The 18,266-nt window shown below is 41.7% G+C and overlaps 2 protein-coding genes across 15 annotated transcripts; both read left to right on the top strand.

Moving 5' to 3' along the window:
* The first annotated feature begins 951 nt into the window (after positions 1 to 951).
* On the top strand, positions 952 to 5,791 carry PCNA (proliferating cell nuclear antigen). The gene is made up of 6 exons (NM_001291925.1): positions 952 to 1,213; positions 2,110 to 2,207; positions 2,367 to 2,434; positions 3,169 to 3,363; positions 5,175 to 5,298; positions 5,386 to 5,791. The coding sequence occupies exons 1-6, from the start codon at positions 993 to 995 to the stop codon at positions 5,463 to 5,465; spliced, it is 786 nt and encodes a 261-aa protein (NP_001278854.1). The 5' UTR covers positions 952 to 992; the 3' UTR covers positions 5,466 to 5,791.
* Positions 5,792 to 7,153: 1,362 nt separating this feature from the next.
* On the top strand, positions 7,154 to 17,881 carry TMEM230 (transmembrane protein 230). Of its 14 annotated transcripts, none has more exons than XM_005657664.4 (5): positions 7,154 to 7,246; positions 9,790 to 9,910; positions 10,260 to 10,338; positions 11,908 to 12,030; positions 16,707 to 17,814. In XM_005657664.4, the coding sequence occupies exons 2-5, from the start codon at positions 9,891 to 9,893 to the stop codon at positions 16,845 to 16,847; spliced, it is 363 nt and encodes a 120-aa protein (XP_005657721.1). In that variant the 5' UTR covers positions 7,154 to 7,246; positions 9,790 to 9,890; the 3' UTR covers positions 16,848 to 17,814.
* The last annotated feature ends 385 nt before the right edge of the window (positions 17,882 to 18,266 follow it).

Here is an 18,266-nt window from a genome sequence, read left to right as displayed (position 1 = left end):
TACTCCAGAGCCACAGCAACTCAGAATCTCAGCCGCATCTGCAACCTATACCACAGCTCACAGCAACGCCGGATCCTTAACCCGCTGAGCAAGGCCAGGGTTCGAACCCGCAACCTCATGGTTCCTAGTCGGATTCGTTAACCACTGCGCCACGACGGGAACTCCTGAATTTTGTTTTTAAAAGTACATTTGTACAAAAAAAAAAAGCTTAGAAAGTTGTATGCAGTAAACGATAGTTTGGTGTGTGTGTGGTGGGGGAGGCGATGGCAGTGGGGAGCCACGATAACTGTTTTCTTTTAATCATAACTGTACATCTCTTTATTGTTCACTTTTAGGAACGCTTCTATAATTGCTACTCTATAATAGCAGGGGGAAAAAAGTGCATATTTAAAGTAGCTATACTCTTTAGGCGCATGGTGGCTCTTCCTCCTAGAAGGCTGGATTTCCGTTTCACCTTCACTTTCAAGGCTGTAAATGTCCCATCCCTCAAGCGGGAAATTGATGAGGCACCACAAAGCCACCTCAACGACCCCCCCCCAAGCCTAGGCCTGACCTTCACACTTGCCCCGACTTGTCTAACGTCCGGGCGCCGGAACACGACAAAAAGGCGGGGAGCCCCGCAGGATGCCTATCAGCAGGCCCTCGTTAGGCGCAAGATTCCTGCCCCGCCCCTACGCCCACACTCTCCAATGGATGTTCGGGGTGGGACGGGCTTCATGTGGAGCAGGGACACGATTGGCTCCGCAGCCTCTCCGCCCAGGCAGTGGGCGGGGCAGCGTGGTGACGTAGCCATGAAGGGCGTGGGGGCGTAGCGCGCGCTCGCAGACGCGGCTGTATTAAACCGCTGCAGGCGCGGCCGGCTGGCAGTGTGCGTCCTCCGGTTCAGGCTCTGTTGTGGTGTTTTCCTGCTCTCTCTCAACTTCTGAAGCCTAAGCCGGCTACTCCTTCCTTCTTTCTTCCACCTGTAGCCGCGTCGTTGTGATTCCACCACCATGTTCGAGGCGCGCCTGGTCCAGGGCTCTATCCTGAAGAAGGTGCTGGAAGCGCTTAAAGACCTCATCAACGAGGCCTGCTGGGACATCAGCTCCAGCGGCGTGAACCTGCAGAGCATGGACTCGTCTCATGTCTCTTTGGTGCAGCTCACCCTGCGCTCCGAGGGCTTCGACACGTACCGCTGCGACCGCAATTTGGCCATGGGCGTGAACCTCACCAGGTGAGTCCCGAAGCCGCAGACTGTCGGGCCCGCGGACACCCCTACCTCCGCTCTTGGCGGGAGCGCCCATAAGGCGGGCCCTTATTGGCTGGCGTGGGATATCTGCACCTTTCTTATTGGCCTGTGGCGCGGGGCGGGGGGGCGGGACCAGTAGCAGAGCGCGCGGTTCGGAAAGCCCGCGCTGACTGCAGCGCGAACCGGCTGTTTCCGCGCCAAAGTCACAAAGCAAGTGGTGGCGGGAAAACGACGGGCTTCTTCGCGGTGCCAGGAAAAGATTGTTGCGGAGCCCTTGGTTATTAATTGCAGGCGCCTTTAGATGAGCCGCTTTATAATTTGCCCTACTTCTGTCGCCGTGATATGGACAATAGCTTACTTTTTTACCGCAAAGTTGCAGTGAACATCCTAAGATCCTGGATTTGAGGAAAAATTTCTCCAGGAAGGACAGTGGTTTTAAACTTTTTGATCACTACCTTTCCTAGTACATACACATGTTTAAGTTTTAAAGCTTGTGAAAAGTGTTTACCCGTGCTACACTCAATATAATAGACTGGTGCTTCAGTGGGTACATTAAAATCTAAGATCGTCGCGGCCCAATAATTTACTTCACCCACCAAAGGGATTTGTACTTTCTAAAATACTGGTCTTTTTTTTAATATCCCGAAGCGAAATTGCACATTGTGGGGTGTGGGCTTTTTCGTATAAGTATAAATACTGGCAGATTGCATTCCAAAACGGCTGGACTCTCTTACATCTTCCTGCAGTACGTTTCCCAAACTCGCCAATTCGACACGTGGTCCAGTGGTTAAAAGTGGTAACTCATGGTTTTAATTGAGTTAGAAAGCTAACGATCTTGAGAAGATGGTGTCGATTTTAAACTCTTGTCTCCTGTGTTCCAGCATGTCCAAAATACTAAAATGTGCTGGCAATGAAGACATCATTACGCTAAGGGCAGAAGATAATGCAGACACCTTGGCACTAGTGTTTGAAGCTCCAAGTAAGTTACACCCTTCTGAGTTAATGCTAGAGGAGATTAGAATGCAGTGTCTTTATTTCCCAAAGCTGAGAGAAATTTAAGATAGTTTGTGGTAATTGTAAAATTTATCACAATTATAAACCTACATGTTTTTCTTCATCGTTTGCTTTCTTTTGGTAGATCAGGAAAAGGTTTCAGACTATGAAATGAAGTTAATGGATTTAGATGTTGAGCAACTTGGAATTCCAGTGAGTATCAAAGTTTCTGATTGAGCATACTACATACAGTCATGATAGTTACATAAAATATATTAATATAATAAAGCCTACTTCCTAAAAGAGCTTTTTCTGTATATCTGCTCATGTATGTTCCAAATCCGAGTATTTAGACTGATATAAATGATGGTATTCTGCAATGGCTCATTGTTTTGAATTGATTGCTGCCACATGCATATTTGCATTAACCTAATTGACTCTCTTCTTTTTATTCCTACAATGCTTAATTTTTTATTGAGTACATTTTAAAGCTACTTTAGCAGAAATTCATTATGCTTTGGTTTATCAACATTAAATGAGAGAAGAGGGTTTGGATGTTTAATATGCCTAGTAATTGTATTTTCTTGTTTTGTTTTTCAAAAAAATGACGGCCTGTTAGCACCGTCATTGTGTGTGTGCTATACCCTAATGTTCTCTTGATTTAACCCTGTAGATCATTTAAGGGGAGGCTCTTGTTCCCTGGACAGTGCATTTACTATAAAAGTTCAAGTTCTTATTTGTTTCCTTTGATTATTTTTATAACATTCTTGTTCTATAACTGTGTTTACGTTTTGAGTGGTTAGAGTATGTTAAGAAATTACACAAAGTGATATTTCAAAATAATTAGAAAACCTTAAATTCTCTTGTTTAAATGCTGAGTCTTCAGACAGTAAGGGTGCCAAATCTTTCATTTCCATTCATTGAACTTAAGTTTCCTTGTTTCATAGGAACAAGAGTACAGCTGTGTAGTAAAGATGCCTTCTGGTGAATTTGCACGTATATGCCGAGATCTCAGTCACATTGGAGATGCTGTTGTAATTTCCTGTGCAAAAGATGGAGTGAAATTTTCTGCAAGTGGAGAACTCGGAAATGGAAATATTAAGTTGTCACAAACGAGTAATGTTGATAAAGAGGAGGAAGCAGTAAGTAATTTCTAAGTAAACACAGTACTTTGAAAAGTAACTTTATGCTGCTGTAACAAGATTCCATAGACTAAGTGGCTTATAAACAACAAAAATTTATTTCTTACAGTTATGGAGACTAGGAAACTGGCAGATTTTGGTTTCTGAACCGCTTCTTGGTTCACAGATAGCAGCCTTCTGTGAAAAGGGGCAAGAGAGAGCTTTGTGGTCATTTGTAAGGATATTCACGAAGGCTCTGCCTGCTTAACCCTAAGTATCTCCCAAAGGCCCCACCTCAAACAGCATTACATTCATTACATTGGGGATTTGGTTTTAATGTGAATTTGGCAGGGGAAGGGGGGATGGGATGGGACATGACCGTCTGTGGCAAGGTAATTGCTAAAATTAAAGAAAACTCTAAAGAAAAATAGTCAAAATTTGCATTTCCAAGTAACTAATTTGTGAGAACTTGAAAGACTTGATGTCTTAAGGTGGTTTATAAATGCCATCTAAATTGTGAGAAGGGAATGCAAATTCAGTGCAACCTTTATAAACTATAGAACAATGGGTTTGTGTATCAAACCCAAACATAGAATAGGATTGGGAAGCTATATATATCCGAATATTGTGGAAAATTTGATTTAAAACAAACAAACTGGGGAGTTTCCATTGTGGTTCAGTGGTTAATGAACCCAACTAGTATTCATGAGGATGCAAGTTCGATCCCTGGCCTTGCTCAGTGGGTTAAGGATTCAACGTTGCCATGAGCTGTGGTGTAGGTCACAGACACAACTTTGATCCCCAGTTGCTGTGGCATAGGCTGGCAGCTGTAGCTCTGATTCGACCCCTAGCCTGGGAACTTCCATGTGCCACAGGTGCAGCCCTAAAAAGACCAAAAAAAAACCCAAAACAAAAAATCTGTATTTGCTATTTTTACCAAGTAAGGACTTTAAAATATACTCATAAATAGTAATAAAATAATATAAAAAAGTATAGTAATAAAAATGCAGAGGCTAATTCTTTTTCTTCTAAATTACATTTCAGTCTTGCCAATCTTCATTTTTGTTCTTGCAGACATTAGTTCACCTGTAACTATTTTGGTATTATTTTGTAGTATAAACATTTTATAACATCTTAAAAATTATGATTTAAGGGACTTTTCAGTGTTCCTATTTCCTTGGTTACTTCAATTTGTTTGAATCAAGATTTTAATAGGGCTGTATATTACAATTCAAAGCATGAATTTTGCCTATGCATCCCTTATGTCAATGTTTCCCTACCCCATATTTTCTGGTAGGTAACAGCTCTGGATGCTTGATGATATTCAAGGCATTATCTGTTGGGGGTGGGAGAGCAAGAATATTTATAGATGGTAGTGTGTATCTCTGGCAGGAGTCAGGAGATTCCTAGATATCTTCTTATGTTTTAGCTGGTTTATGTATTAGAAATATTTCCATAAAGAGAAGCTTTCTCTTATCAGATAATTTGGCTACCTGAGCTACAGTGTAAATAGGAAAGGAAGGCTAAACACTTTCTTTTGCTTTATTTACCAGTCTTCAAAATTAGTTTCATAGCACCCTCTAAAGTAGCCAATAAGGAAGGGTGGTTGTTTTTATTTACTTTTTGGCCATGACTGAGGCATGTGGAAGTTCCTAGGCCCAGGGCTTGGACCCACGCCACAGCAGTGACTGGAGCCACACAGTGACAAACACAGGTGCTCGCCTGCTGAGCCACAAGGGAACTCCTATTTTGTTTTAAAATGTAATTATAAATGGATGGGTTGCAGCTTTCTTGATATTTTTCAATTTGATGAAGTTTGTTTTCTCCCTTAGGTTACCATAGAGATGAATGAACCAGTTCAGCTAACTTTTGCACTGAGGTACCTGAACTTCTTTACAAAAGCCACTCCACTCTCTCCTACAGTCACACTCAGTATGTCTGCAGATGTACCCCTTGGTAAGATAATGTATTTGTTGAGTCTTGTTTTGTAGGTAGTGTATGTGGTACTTCTCAGTAATTAACTATGTTCCTATTTTCTTTCAGTTGTAGAGTATAAAATTGCTGATATGGGACATTTAAAGTACTATTTGGCTCCCAAGATCGAAGATGAAGAAGGGTCTTAGACATTCTCAAATTCCAAGAAAATTAAACTAAGCTCTTTGAGAACTGCTTCGGTGATGCCAGCACATACTTAATTAAGTCTCTTCTTTGTACCTCTGAGTACATATGTAGATACTGTTTTCTGTAAATAACCTGTTTTTTTTTTTTCCTCCATTCTCTACAATTTAAGTCCAAAGTCAAATCTGGTCTTGTTAGCCTAGAAATACTCATTAATGATTTTTATAAACAAAAGGGTTTTGACTCTAAATACAGTTTTAAGTATTGTTTTCACTTTAAATAAAAGTCATTTGAATTTCAAGCATCCCAGGACAGTGCCTTCATTTGGACCACAATGGTTGCAAGTATCCTAGGGAAGTCACAATTCAAGCAACTTTTTCATGTAAATGTGTTTTTTTTTTTTTTTTTTCCAGTCAGCTTGTTATGAATTAGATATAGCAATAGAAAGTATTTAAAATACAGTAGGTGACAAAACACTTGCCAATCTTATTTTGGTATTTTGACTTGAGCTCAAGAAGTGCAAAGGGGAGAGTAGAACAAATCTTATATATTTTGTTGTCATTTTTGTTACTAACACTTTACAGAAGCTTAATGTACCTAAAAAGTTCTATGGGCTTTGTAAGACTAGCATTGTTATAGAGCAGTGTGTTTCTTTAGCCTAGGGCGCCTTGTACAGGAGTATTGGAAGTTTTTGTAGATGTGTGATAGGGCCCAAGGAGTGTGTTTGTGCAAAAATAATTTCTCTAGTGTAAGCCTCCTTTTGGAGGACTTAACTCCTTTTAAAGGATGAAGATGGCTTAAATTCCATAGGTGTTGAATTCAACCAAGAAAGTGAGAAGGCCTGGCAGTAATTGTGCTACAAGGTCACAAATTGGCATGCTGCATAATGAGAATTGCTTTATTGTTCTTTTTCTAGTGTATTTTGTGGTTTGGCGTATTATATGACTGGTTTTTGTTATATCTGCGCTGAGTTCTAGTTTCTGGATCCTCAAACTTCCTGTGCCCTCTGCAGTTTGTCTGGGGCATAGGGAAGGAGATTGGCTGCAAAGGGCCCAGATAAATGTTTTTGGAGTGATGGAAATATTTTTATCTGCACTATGGTGATAGTTCCAAAACTATATGCATTTGTCAAAACTAATCCAATTGTACTTTATTATATGTAAGTTATACTTTAATAAACCTTGACATTTTAAAAAACGATGTGTTGCCAATGTCCCCCATGGGCTGGCCTCTTACCCAAGTAAGGCCTGGAGGAGAGAGAAACACAAGAAGTGGGGTGCGGTATAGAAGGGCAGAAACGGCCCCAGGGGGAAGGCGGCCAGCCCTGGGCTTAACGGTGTGCTGACAGTTCCGGGCTTTTGGCACCTTTGCCGGCTAGGCTTCCGCCTCCCGAGGGCGACACTGACGGCGCCAGAGGGGCGCGAAAGAAACACGTAGTCGGCTAGCCCTGGGCCTGACTGTGACCCAGGCGGCCCGACTGCCTAGGTTCCCACCGGGTGGAGGTAGTCAGCAGCCAGCTCAGGTTGCGGCGCCTCCTGAAACCCAACGTGGCGCGCTCCACCTCCGCAACTCGTTGCTTTCTGCGGGCCAATCACTCGACCGTAGGCCGGAAGCCGGAACGAGACGGCGTCGCTCCTGGTGACGCCACGCCTGGCACGCCAACTTCCCGTATGCCGTTTCCGGCGCCCCGCTTGTCGGAGGCGGGGCGGCAGTTGGGGGAAGTGTGCCATGAGGCTTCGGGCGCGCTTTCTGCCAACCGTGAGCGAGCTTTTGGCGCGGGGCTCCGGTAAGGCCTGCGGTAAGGCGTGCGTACGGCTGGCAGGGAGCGGAAGTGCCCGCTTGAGGCTCGCGGCGTGGTGGAGACTGCGCTCCCCGCTGACATCCAGCCCTGAGTCCTTGCTGTGGAGCGTTCGCCCGCCTGAGGCAGGGCTGGCTTCTTTCCAAAAACCGGTTTTTGTTTTCCGTCTAAATTCGCCTCGGTTCTGTCTCTTGCTGGCTCGGTCTGGGCGGGCAGGGAAGTAGCGTGTGTGGAGGCGAGCAGGCACTGTGTTGAGTGCTTTGCTGTTGCTCTTAACATTTCTTGCTACTACATTCAAGTGCTGAGGAAGTGTTGGGCTTGCGGTGGGACTGGTAAAAAAAGCTTGCTGGGAACTTGACCTAGTACTTGGAAAACGTTGATTTATTTACGTTTGCCTTTCGCTTCTTTGCCACCAATGAGAATTCGTCTCCCCTGTCCTTCACGTCCTGCATTTCTTTATGTTTTGATGAGGTGTATGAATAGTTAATGGAAGTGTATGTGAATTTCTTTTTTTAAACACTAATACAAATCAAACGTGATAAATGCCCTCAAAACCCCCACATACTGGTAGTCTGGACTTTTAAGTTTTATGGAATTAAATTTAGATCATCTTGTAATTGGGTTCTCAACATTTAAAAACCTAGTGATTGACGCAGTTTGATCCAGCCGTTTTAGAAAAGCCAATAGGTTAGCATACTTTCTTTTTCAATACTTGATTTCTTCGACAGCATGTAATTATTAAAAAGGAACGTGAGCATTTAGCACCAATTCCTTTATAATGCTAGTTTAGGTTGACTGCAGGTCACTTAAAACAGCTCATTAAAAAACATAAAATAAAAAAATCCCAGCTCATTAATATCCGGTATTAAGTATATATAAGGCACTTAAAAAAGCACCTGTCAAGCTAACACCAGGTAGTTGTTAGCTGCTATTATAATGACGATTGTTTGCAATATGTCATACCAAAGGAAGGGTGGTCTTTTATGTTTTATGGGTTTTTTTTTTTTTTTTAAGTGTTGCCCTTTTTGAAATAGTTTTCTTTTTTAAAGATATGTTTCACTTTTAGAAATCAAATAGCTTCATGATCAAAGTAGATTTACTTGTTTCATTAACATTGTGATTTTTGTAGAGGAAAAGTACACAAATGTGTTTTTCTTTTTAGGGCCACACCTGCAGCATATGGAAGTTCCCAGGCTAAGGATCGAATTGGAGTTGCAGCTGCCGGCCTACAAGGGATTAGAGCCGTATCTGCAACCTATGCCGAAGCCTGTGGCAATGCCAGATCCTTAACCCATTGATTGAGGCCAGGGATCGAACCTGCATCCTCACAGACACTGTGTTGGGTTCTTATCCCACTGAGCTACAATGGAAACTACCTTTTTTCTTTTTTTTCTTTTTTTGGACTCTCCTTCAGCATTTGGAAGTTCCTGGGCCACAGCATCGACCCAAGCCACTGCAGTGACAACCCACTGCACTACAAGAGAACTCCCAAATGTTTTTCAAGGTAAATGTCAGTGTTTTTTAGTCTTTTATTTTTTTTTATTTGCTTTTCAGGGCTGTACCTGTAACCTATGGAAGTTTCCAGGCTAGGGGTCAAATTGGAGCTACTCCTGCTGGCCTATACCACAGCTCACAGCAATGCCAGATCCTTAACCTACTGAGAGAGGTCAGGGATTGAACCCTGCCCTTCATGGATACCAGTCAGGTTCATAATCTGCTGAGCCCCAACGGGAACTCCCTAGTCTTATTTTTTAAACTGGTGACATAGTAATCATGATTTCATTACTATGGTCAGCTTTGAACAAAATCCAGATATTTATTCAGGGTTTTTTGTTTGTTTGTTTTTTGGTTTGTTTATTTTTTTTTAATGAAGCTGTAGAAGTAACCTGGAAAGTGAAAATGATTTTCAGTGCTTGGGATAGAACAGAGAGGCAGGCAAATCAGAGGGCACTGGTAGAATACTGGTAGTCAATAGCTTATCCCAATTTACAACAAGAATCCTTACCAATCTTTTGCGTTAATAGGGTATTATCTATCAGAGGGAACAGGCAAAATGTTGATGTGAATGTATTCTATTCCCCACCCTCTCCCCTCTCTCCTTGACGAATAAGAGGATCCCTTAAGTATATGCTCCCCTTGCTTTTTCTAGAAGCAGGGACAGGGACAGGCAATACTCTACTATAGCAGAATGGTTGAAAATGTGGCCTTTGATGTCAGATGGACTTGGACTTAAGTCACCACTCTTTCACCTATTCTCTGTGTGACTTTGAAAAATTTAGGAGGCAGAAAAACATTGGTGGCAAAGTAAACATGAGGTCCGGTCCTTGGCATATGTCTTGACTCTTTCTCTACTAGGACACAGCAGAGTAGATGTGTAAGAGTATCTTTTCACTTTGTCAGAGGAATATCAGGTTCTAAGAGCAATGAAGCCTAAATAGCCAGTTGTTAGTATGACACTGCAGCCCAAACTGCAGTACACATAGCAAACATTGTTATCACCTGCAGATAGTAATGCTTTTCTTTGTTTTCAGAGTGTAGCTGTGTCAACGTGTTATGATGCCGTCTCGTACCAACCTGACTACTGGAATCCCCAGTAGTAAAGTGAAATACTCAAGGCTCTCCAGTACAGACGATGGCTACATTGACCTTCAGGTAAATGCAGAAGGGAGCTGATGAGATTGGCTTGCTCTTTTTCTGCTGAATTAGCAGAAAGACCTTCCAGGTGGAGCTTTTGCTAAGCATTCCTAGCAAGAAAGGAACTCAGCTCTGAGACTCTTTCAGCCATATCCTGCAGAAGGAGGGACCATAGCAGAGCAGTTTCCAACCAATATAAATATTGTCTATTCTAAGAAATTTTAGTTGTAACGCCAGAGACCAGGAGGGACAAATTTTACTTAGTTTGTCTGGAAGTAATCAGATTGATTGTTGTTAAGTAGAATTTTTTTAAGGATTATGTCATTAGTTTATTTACACTTTAGTCAAAACCAGTTCATCTTTTAAGGGAGAAACTAACTGCTAAAGCCAGCAGATTGTGGGACTCTTCCTTCTTTCCTGATGTCATGAGATCCAATTTATTAAAGGTATTCTTTGTGGCAAACAGTAAGTAAAACAAATAGTATTTATTAAGTTTATGTTTTACCCTGATCACTGTTTATAAAATACTTAATAATGTAGCATAGTCTGCCCACTTCTCCTTAGAATAGAATATTCTATTTTGGAACCGGGACCAAGGAGGAAGTAGTAAGAACCCATCCTTATATTTATTTTTTTTAATTTTTAAATTTTTTTTTGGTCTTTTCAGGGCTGCACCCCGTGGCATATCCCAGGCTAGGGGTCTAATCAGAGTTCAGCTGCTGGCCTACACCACAGCCAGCAATGCCAGATCCGAGCTGCGTCTACAACCTACACCATAGCTCATGGCAACACCGGATCCTGAACCCACTGAGCAAGGCCAGGGAATGAACCCGCAACCTCATGGTTCCTAGTCGGATTTGTTAACCACTGCGCCACGACGGGAACTCCAGGAGAGAGTTTTTTTTGTTTTTGTTTTTTGTTTTTTTTTTGTCTTTTGCCATTTGTTGGGCCACTCCTGCGGCATATGGAGGTTCCCAGGCTAGGGGTCGAATAGGAGCTGTGACACCAGCCTATGCCAGAGCCACAGCAACGCGGGATCCGAGCCGCATCTGCGACCTACACCACAGCTCACGGCAACGCCGGATCGTTAACCCACTGAGCAAGGGCAGGGATCGAACCCGCAACCTCATGGTTCCTAGTCGGATTTGTTAACCACTGCGCCACGACGGGAACTCCGAGAGTTTTTTTTAAGTATGTCTGGGAAGCTTCTAGCTGGCTAGGCCAGACAGCCATGAGCCAAACCTTAGAAGTTTGTCTTTGAATCTTAACCTTGAATTGAACTTGTTAATAAGGCAGATTTCTTGCCTGTGGGGAAAGCAACTAATGCCTTAGAAAAAGTTGTTTCTAAAACCTTTGACCATATGTTGACTTAATTTTGAATACCAGAAATCATTTATTTTCTTTCCTACTTTTCCAGAGCATGATATTCACTGTTAATCCTTATAGATTAGCACAGCCTTTCATGTGCCAAGCACTTAATAGATATGTCTAATCAATGAATGACGATAAAGTGTCTTTTCTTTTTGTAAGAAAATAATTTTTTTTCCTTTTTGGCTGCACCCACTGCATATGGAAGTTGCTGGGCCAGGGATTGAATCCTCACTGAAGCTGCAACCTATGCAACAGTTGGGGCAACTCAGGATCCTTAACCCACTGCACTGGGCTGGGGATCAGACCCACACTGCTACAGAGACAATGCTAGATCCTTAACCCACTGTGGCATAGCAGGAACTCCAAGAAAATAATTTTTTATGGTACAGCGAATGGTCTGTGGAATGAGACCAGAGCTAGAAAGTATAACATATTGCTGGGCTTCCCTCCCTTCATTTACTGTTAGAGCAATAATTAGAGCCTCATCTCTTGCCTATCTATTTCCTTCCTTTCCCAGAGCTGCACTGGGGGACTTGTGGTAGAACTTACTTCAGGACACACCAAGCATCTACATTGGTTCTTCTTATCCTCCCAGCCTTGGTATATTCATAATACTCTTCTTTGTCTTTTTGTTTCTCTTCCAGTTTAAGAAAAGCCCTCCTAAGATCCCATATAAGGCCATTGCGCTTGCTACAGTGCTGTTTTTGATTGGCGCCTTTCTCATTATCATAGGCTCCCTCCTGCTGGCAGGCTATATCAGCAAAGGGGTAAGCTGAAGGGTTTGTGTGAATGCCATGAGATGTTTAAAATGTGAGCCAGGACTCTCTTGTTTTATATTCACATCTAGTATAGCAGATTCTAACAGAAAAGAGTTTTCTTTTAGATTTTGTTTTCTGATAAGACGTTTCTTCCTTTGAGCCACAACAAACTTCTGCAGTTTATGAATTAATGCAGTTTTTGAGGTGGGTGTGACAGGTAGACAGATTTTCCCTCTGAGATGTTAGGAAGTTTTCCCACCATCAATTTGGAACAGCAAAGCCGAGCCTGGCGTTCAGAATTCCTGACTGGTAAAGGCTATAACTGGGATAGAATGCTATTATTGTAACTTTGCAGTGCCACTGACATGCTGCTGTAGTGTTTGGGGAGAGAAGCAATGAGGCTTGTATAGGTTTGGGGCCACTGACCAAAGCAGGACTTTTGGCTCATGGAATAGATCTTAAATTGCATTTGATTGGAGTTCCTGCTGAGCTTCAATATGATACCGTAGAAACCTAAAGTTGGGGGGATTGTATACAGATGCTTATACATAGCATCTAAGTTGTTCTGAACTAATATTGATTGTAGTTTGCATCCGTTCTTCAAGATGCACCAGGCCGGAGGACAGTGGTCATATTGCTCTGCAGAAGGAATACAGCCAAGAGCTAAAACTGTGGCATTATCCTTAGAATTGGGAATAGTAGCATTGAGACAATAAACGGCTGCATGGCTTTTGAGAAGTGTATCTGATTTGCTATTTAAAACTATTATGTGACTACCAAAGGCTTACTTGTTGTAGTCTTAAGTTTGAACATCTAACTTTAGGACTATGCTTTCAGTTAACTTTCACTGTAGCATTGTTAATCTCAGGGATATAATCAGGAGTCTATTTTTTTAAAATTAATTACATTTATAGTTGTACAGGAGTCTATTTTTAAAAAACATTTTTTCTTATACTTGATTTACAATGTTGTGTCAGTTTCTGCTGTACAGTGAAGTGACCCAGTTATACTTTATTATTATTTTCCACCATGGTCTATCCCAAAAGGCTGGATGTAGCTCCCTGTGCTATGCAGTAGGAACTCATTGCTTATCCATTCTGAATAGGAGTCTATTAATGTTACACAGATTGAGTGGATGTGAGAATCACGTGCAACACATATTACTTCATCTTGTGTAGTTTATGAAAGACTACTTTAAGAATGAAGGTATTAAGAAAATCATTTAATAGATTGGAGTTTTTTCGCTTGTTTTTGTTTTTTTGCTTTTTAGGGCCATATCCACAGCATATGGTGGTTCCCAGGCTAGGGCTCGAATTGGAGTTATAGCTGTTAGCTTATGCCACAGGCACAGCAACATGGGATCTGAACCTCATCTGCGACCTACACCACAGCTCACAGCAACACCGGATCCCTGACTCACTGAGCAAGGCCAGGAATCAAACCTGCATCCTCATGGATACTAGTGTGATTCATTTCTGCTGTGCCACAACAAGAACTCCACTCCTGTATTTTTTAAAGCTGACCCAAGTAGCCTTTGATAGCTTTCTCACTTTCTGACTTACCAAGTTATCCCAGGCCCATCTATACATTTCCTGCTCCCCAACTTGTAAATGGCCACTTCTCTAAGGAGCCCTGGTTTCTTTATGAAAAGGAGATTTAGAGATCACAAACTGGGCATTAATGGTGATCACTGCCATTGGTTTTCACTGTTTCTAGACTTTTTCAGAGACAGATTTAGGAACATAAGTATCTTTTAGAAAACAAGGGAAGATAGTTGAATATATAGATATTTCCAAGGCAGATTTAAGATTAGAGTTTGAACTTAATTTCTTTGATTTTTAGGTGTGTATATCTATCCTTTTTTTTTTTTTTTGTCTTTTTTTTTTTAGCTATTTCTTGGGCCACTCCTGCGGCATATGGAGGTTCCCAGGCTAGGGGTCGAATCGGAGCTGTAGCCACCGGCCTATGCCAGAGCCACAGCAATGCGGGATCCGAGCCGTGTCTGCAACCTACACCACAGCTCACAGCAACGCCGAATCGTTAACCCACTTGAGCAAGGGCAGGGACCGAACCCGCAACCTCATGGTTCCTAGTCGGATTCGTTAACCATTGCGCCACGACGGGAACTCTGTGTATATCTATCCTAATGATATTGACGTAATTACTTATATGCCTTATTCTATGTTATAACATTATACATATAGTAGTTTCAAAATAACAGTATTAATGTTAGGTAAAAGAAGGCTGGATGCACTGTAAGTTTTCTTTGCAGTTGTTTTAATCCTTATCATGTATCCCATTAGGGGTATACATTGAAATCCTGCAAAAAGTAAAAGAAGCAGAAAAGTAGAAAATGTAAGAAATTCTTTTATGGTGCAACCGATTTAGAATCCAGTGTTGTCACTGCAGTGGCTTGGGTTGCTTCTGTGGCGTGGGTTTGATCAAAAAACTTATACATTCTGTAGGCACCACCTCCCCCCAACAAAAGCAAAATAATATAATAGAAATACAGGAGTTCCCATCGTGGCGCAGTGGTTAATGAATCTGACTAGGAACCATGAGGTTGCGGGTTTGATCCCTGGCCTTGCTCAGTGGGTTAACGATCTGGCATTGCCATGAGCTGTGGTGTAGGTTGCAGAGGTGGCTCGGATCCCACGTTGCTGTGGCTCTGGCGTAGGCTGGCAGCTACAGCTCCAGTTAGACCCCTAGCCTGGGAACCTCCGTAAGCTGCAGGAGCGGCCCAAGAAATGGCAAAAAGACAAAAAAAAAAAAAAAAAAAAAAGAAATACACACACAGTGGGTTAAGGATCCGGCATTGCCATAGCTTACATTGCAGCTGCGGCTCAGATTTGCTCCCTGGCCTCGGAACTTCTGTATGCTGTGGATGGGGCTTTAAAAAGAAAAAAGAAAAGAAATAGCACCAAATATGTCAATTCTTAAAGTTTTAGACTTTATTCTTTTTAATGTTCAAATAGGCCAAGTTCTCTTCCTTTGGCTTTAAGCTTGTGTTTCTGGAGTCATTGTGTGCTATCTGGGGCTGCTTGCTTTACATGTCTCACCTCATTTAGTTTTCACGGTAACCATATGAGGTAAATAATTTTTTTTTGTTTTTTGTTTTTTTTTTTTGGTTTTTTTTGCCTGTACCCACAGCATATAGAACTTCCAGAGCTAGAGATTGAACCTGTGCCTTAAGCAGGACCCAGGCAGCTACAGTGACCATGTCAGATCCTTAACCCACTGCACTACAAGAGAACTCCCAGTAATCCTATTTCTGTTTGTGAATGAAGCAGCCAAAATTACATTGATTAGATAGCCTATACATTGTGCAGATAGTCCTGCTAGAAGATTTTTAGATTGGGTGTAAGTCTTTAGGGAAATCTTCCTTAGCTTAGAAACAATGGGAAAAATCAGAAGGAAAAGAAGGGTAAATTTAACTATAAACATTTAAAACTGCACCCAAAAAGGGAGTTCCCTTCGTGGCTCAACAGTAATGAGCCCGGCTAATATCCACGAGGACACGGGTTCGATCCCTGGCCTTGCTCAGTGGGTTGGGGATCTGGCATTGCTGTGGTTGTGGTGTAGGCCAACAACTGCAGCTCCATTTCGACCCCTAGTTGTGGGAACTTCTGCAGGTGTGGCCTTAAAAAGCAAAAAAAACCCAAAAAAAACTACACTCCAAAAAAGCAAGACTGACAAAGCAATTTCATGAAGGTGGATCTATTCATTAAGAGCACTTATTGAGCCTCTATTGTATGTTGGACACAGCTGGGGATAACAAGGATGAACAAAGTCCTTGCCCTTGTAGAACTCCCTCCAAAGTTGAAGCCCTACTGATAAAGAGACTAAACACCTTTCCTCCCTCTTTGACCTGTGAATTGTGCTCTTGGGAATATATACTAAGGAAATAATCTGGAAGGCCAAGCAGAACCCTGAACTTTATTGTGGTATTCTGTACAGTTATAAAAAGTGAGACACAACCAAAGTATCCAGCTTTCTGGGGGCTGGATATGTAAAATTGTGGTATATCCATTATAGTGGAATGTTACACATCATTAGCTGACATGTATACTATTATAGGTGTACCACCTAATGACTTGATATTTCTGTGCATTGGGAAATGATCACCACAATAAGTCTAGTTGTCCTCCATCACTACAAATAGCTATAATTTTTTTTTTCTGGTGATGAAACGTTTAAGATCTACTCTCTCAGCAACTTTCAAATATGCAGTACAGAATTACTATGTCACCACTCTGTACATTGTCCCTAGAACTTATTTTATAACTGGAAGTTTGGACCTTTTGACCAGCCATTTCACCTACCTCCCATTCTCCCAGTTAAGAGCTGTTAATAATATTTTGGCAATTCTTTGTTATAATAAGAGAGAAAAACAAGGTGCAGAGTATGTATTTACAACTAAAAACTTTAAGGAAGAGTAGAGGGAAATAAGCCAAAGTAACTATGGATGAACATGGATAATTTCTTTATAATTTTTAGTACTTCGCAGTTTTTCTGAAGTTTATAAGGAGGAAAAAAAGATGTAAACCTTTTCCCTTGGTAGTGTACTACCCAAAGAAAGTGCTCTGAAAGGTATAAGATCACTGGTCTGTGGATTGAGCCTATAGCTTTATTTTTGCCTTTATAACTTGCATGGTACTAATGTGTTTGCCTCCTTCTGCCACCAGGGGGCAGACCGGGCTGTTCCTGTCCTGATCATTGGCATCCTGGTGTTCCTGCCAGGATTCTACCACCTGCGCATTGCCTACTATGCATCCAAAGGCTACCGGGGTTACTCTTATGATGACATTCCAGACTTTGATGACTGACATCCACCTCAGCCCTGAGGAGAAGAGTCACAGATGAGACTGAGCCTGACTTTATGACATTGAGCAGAAACTATGTCTAGGAACTAAGGATTTCTGCAACTGGCAGATGTTTAACAAAACAGTGGCCAGATTTTAATGGGTCTGTCCTAAAGATGTTAATTGAATTTACAACTAGCTCATTAGGATAGTCTCTAATTTTCATCTCCTGGCCCTGAGACAAATTTTTCCATATGCATATGTATCACGAAGAGTAGCAGTGTTAATTGCATGAGAAAGCGGGAGGTTATTCTTCAGCTTTTGCTGCCACCATCATTTTTAGAGTTAAGCATTTCTTTCAACTAGTCCTCAATGTCAGTATGTTCTTGTGGCAAATGGAAGAATGCAGTATGTCAGATTTCTTGTTACTAAGTAATTTCTTTTGAAAATAGATCTAAGTGTCTTATCCCCATACTCATCATGGCAAAATCAAATATCAGTGTGGGTGCATCTGTAATTTTTTTACTTGATTTTTTTTTTTAACTCAATGCATTTTTTTTTTAACTCAATGAATTTATCACTTTACTTGCTTTCTTATTAACAGCAACTAGGAATTTTTAAAACCTCAGACCAAAGTTTCAAAATGTAAACACTTTGTTCACCAATCCTTGGCCCCATCTCTGATGTGGTTCACTGATAGCTTGGCCAGTGTATAGTTCGGATCATTCTGTCCTTTGTAGATAAAGATGTTCTGTATATCATACCTTTAAGGACTGGATTTTTGGCTGTTTCCTAAGGGAAAATATAGATAAGTGGTTATTATTTAGAGTTTATAACCTGACGTTAGCATCTTGTGTTATGATGACATTGTGCTGAAGATTGTAAGCATTGGCCTGGATCTCTAGAGGATTAGACTGCCTTAGTTTGATTGGTTTCCTAGCTTGCAAAAAGTGACTAATATTCAGAAGAAATTAAAATGTCGAAATCTAAATCCTAGACTTTTAACATACTTCAGAAAACATGTTAATGATTATATTATATCACTGATCCCCCCAGTACCTAGGACTCCCTCCTCATTTTTTGACGACTGGCATTGTATGTTAGAATGCTTTTCATTCATTTGGGGAGGGGTGTGGGGTTTTTTTTTTTTGTCTTTTTGGGGCTGCACTCATGATATATGGAGGTTCCAGACTAGAGGTAATCAGAGCTATAGCTGCCAGCCTACGCCAGGGCCACAGCAACTCGGAATCACAACCCACATCACAGTTCGTGGCAACGCCAGATCCTTAACCTACTGAGCAAGGCCAGGGATCGGGAACCTGCGTTGTCATGTATGCTAGTCAGGTTTGCTAACCGCTGAACCACAACGGAAACTCCTCATTCATTCTTTTAATCTAAAGTTATGGACTTGGATGACTGGAAGTCTGGAAGGGCCATCTGAGA

This window comes from Sus scrofa, chromosome 17 (assembly GCF_054392235.1).
Source record: "Sus scrofa isolate SSC_HxYL_T2T_F1_AM1 chromosome 17, Sscrofa_HxYL_maternal_Yorkshire_Landrace_v2.0, whole genome shotgun sequence".
NCBI classification, from domain to species: domain Eukaryota; kingdom Metazoa; phylum Chordata; class Mammalia; order Artiodactyla; family Suidae; genus Sus; species Sus scrofa.
The sequence above is the reverse complement of the archived record's forward strand: the minus strand, read 5'-3'. Positions and strand labels throughout refer to the sequence as shown.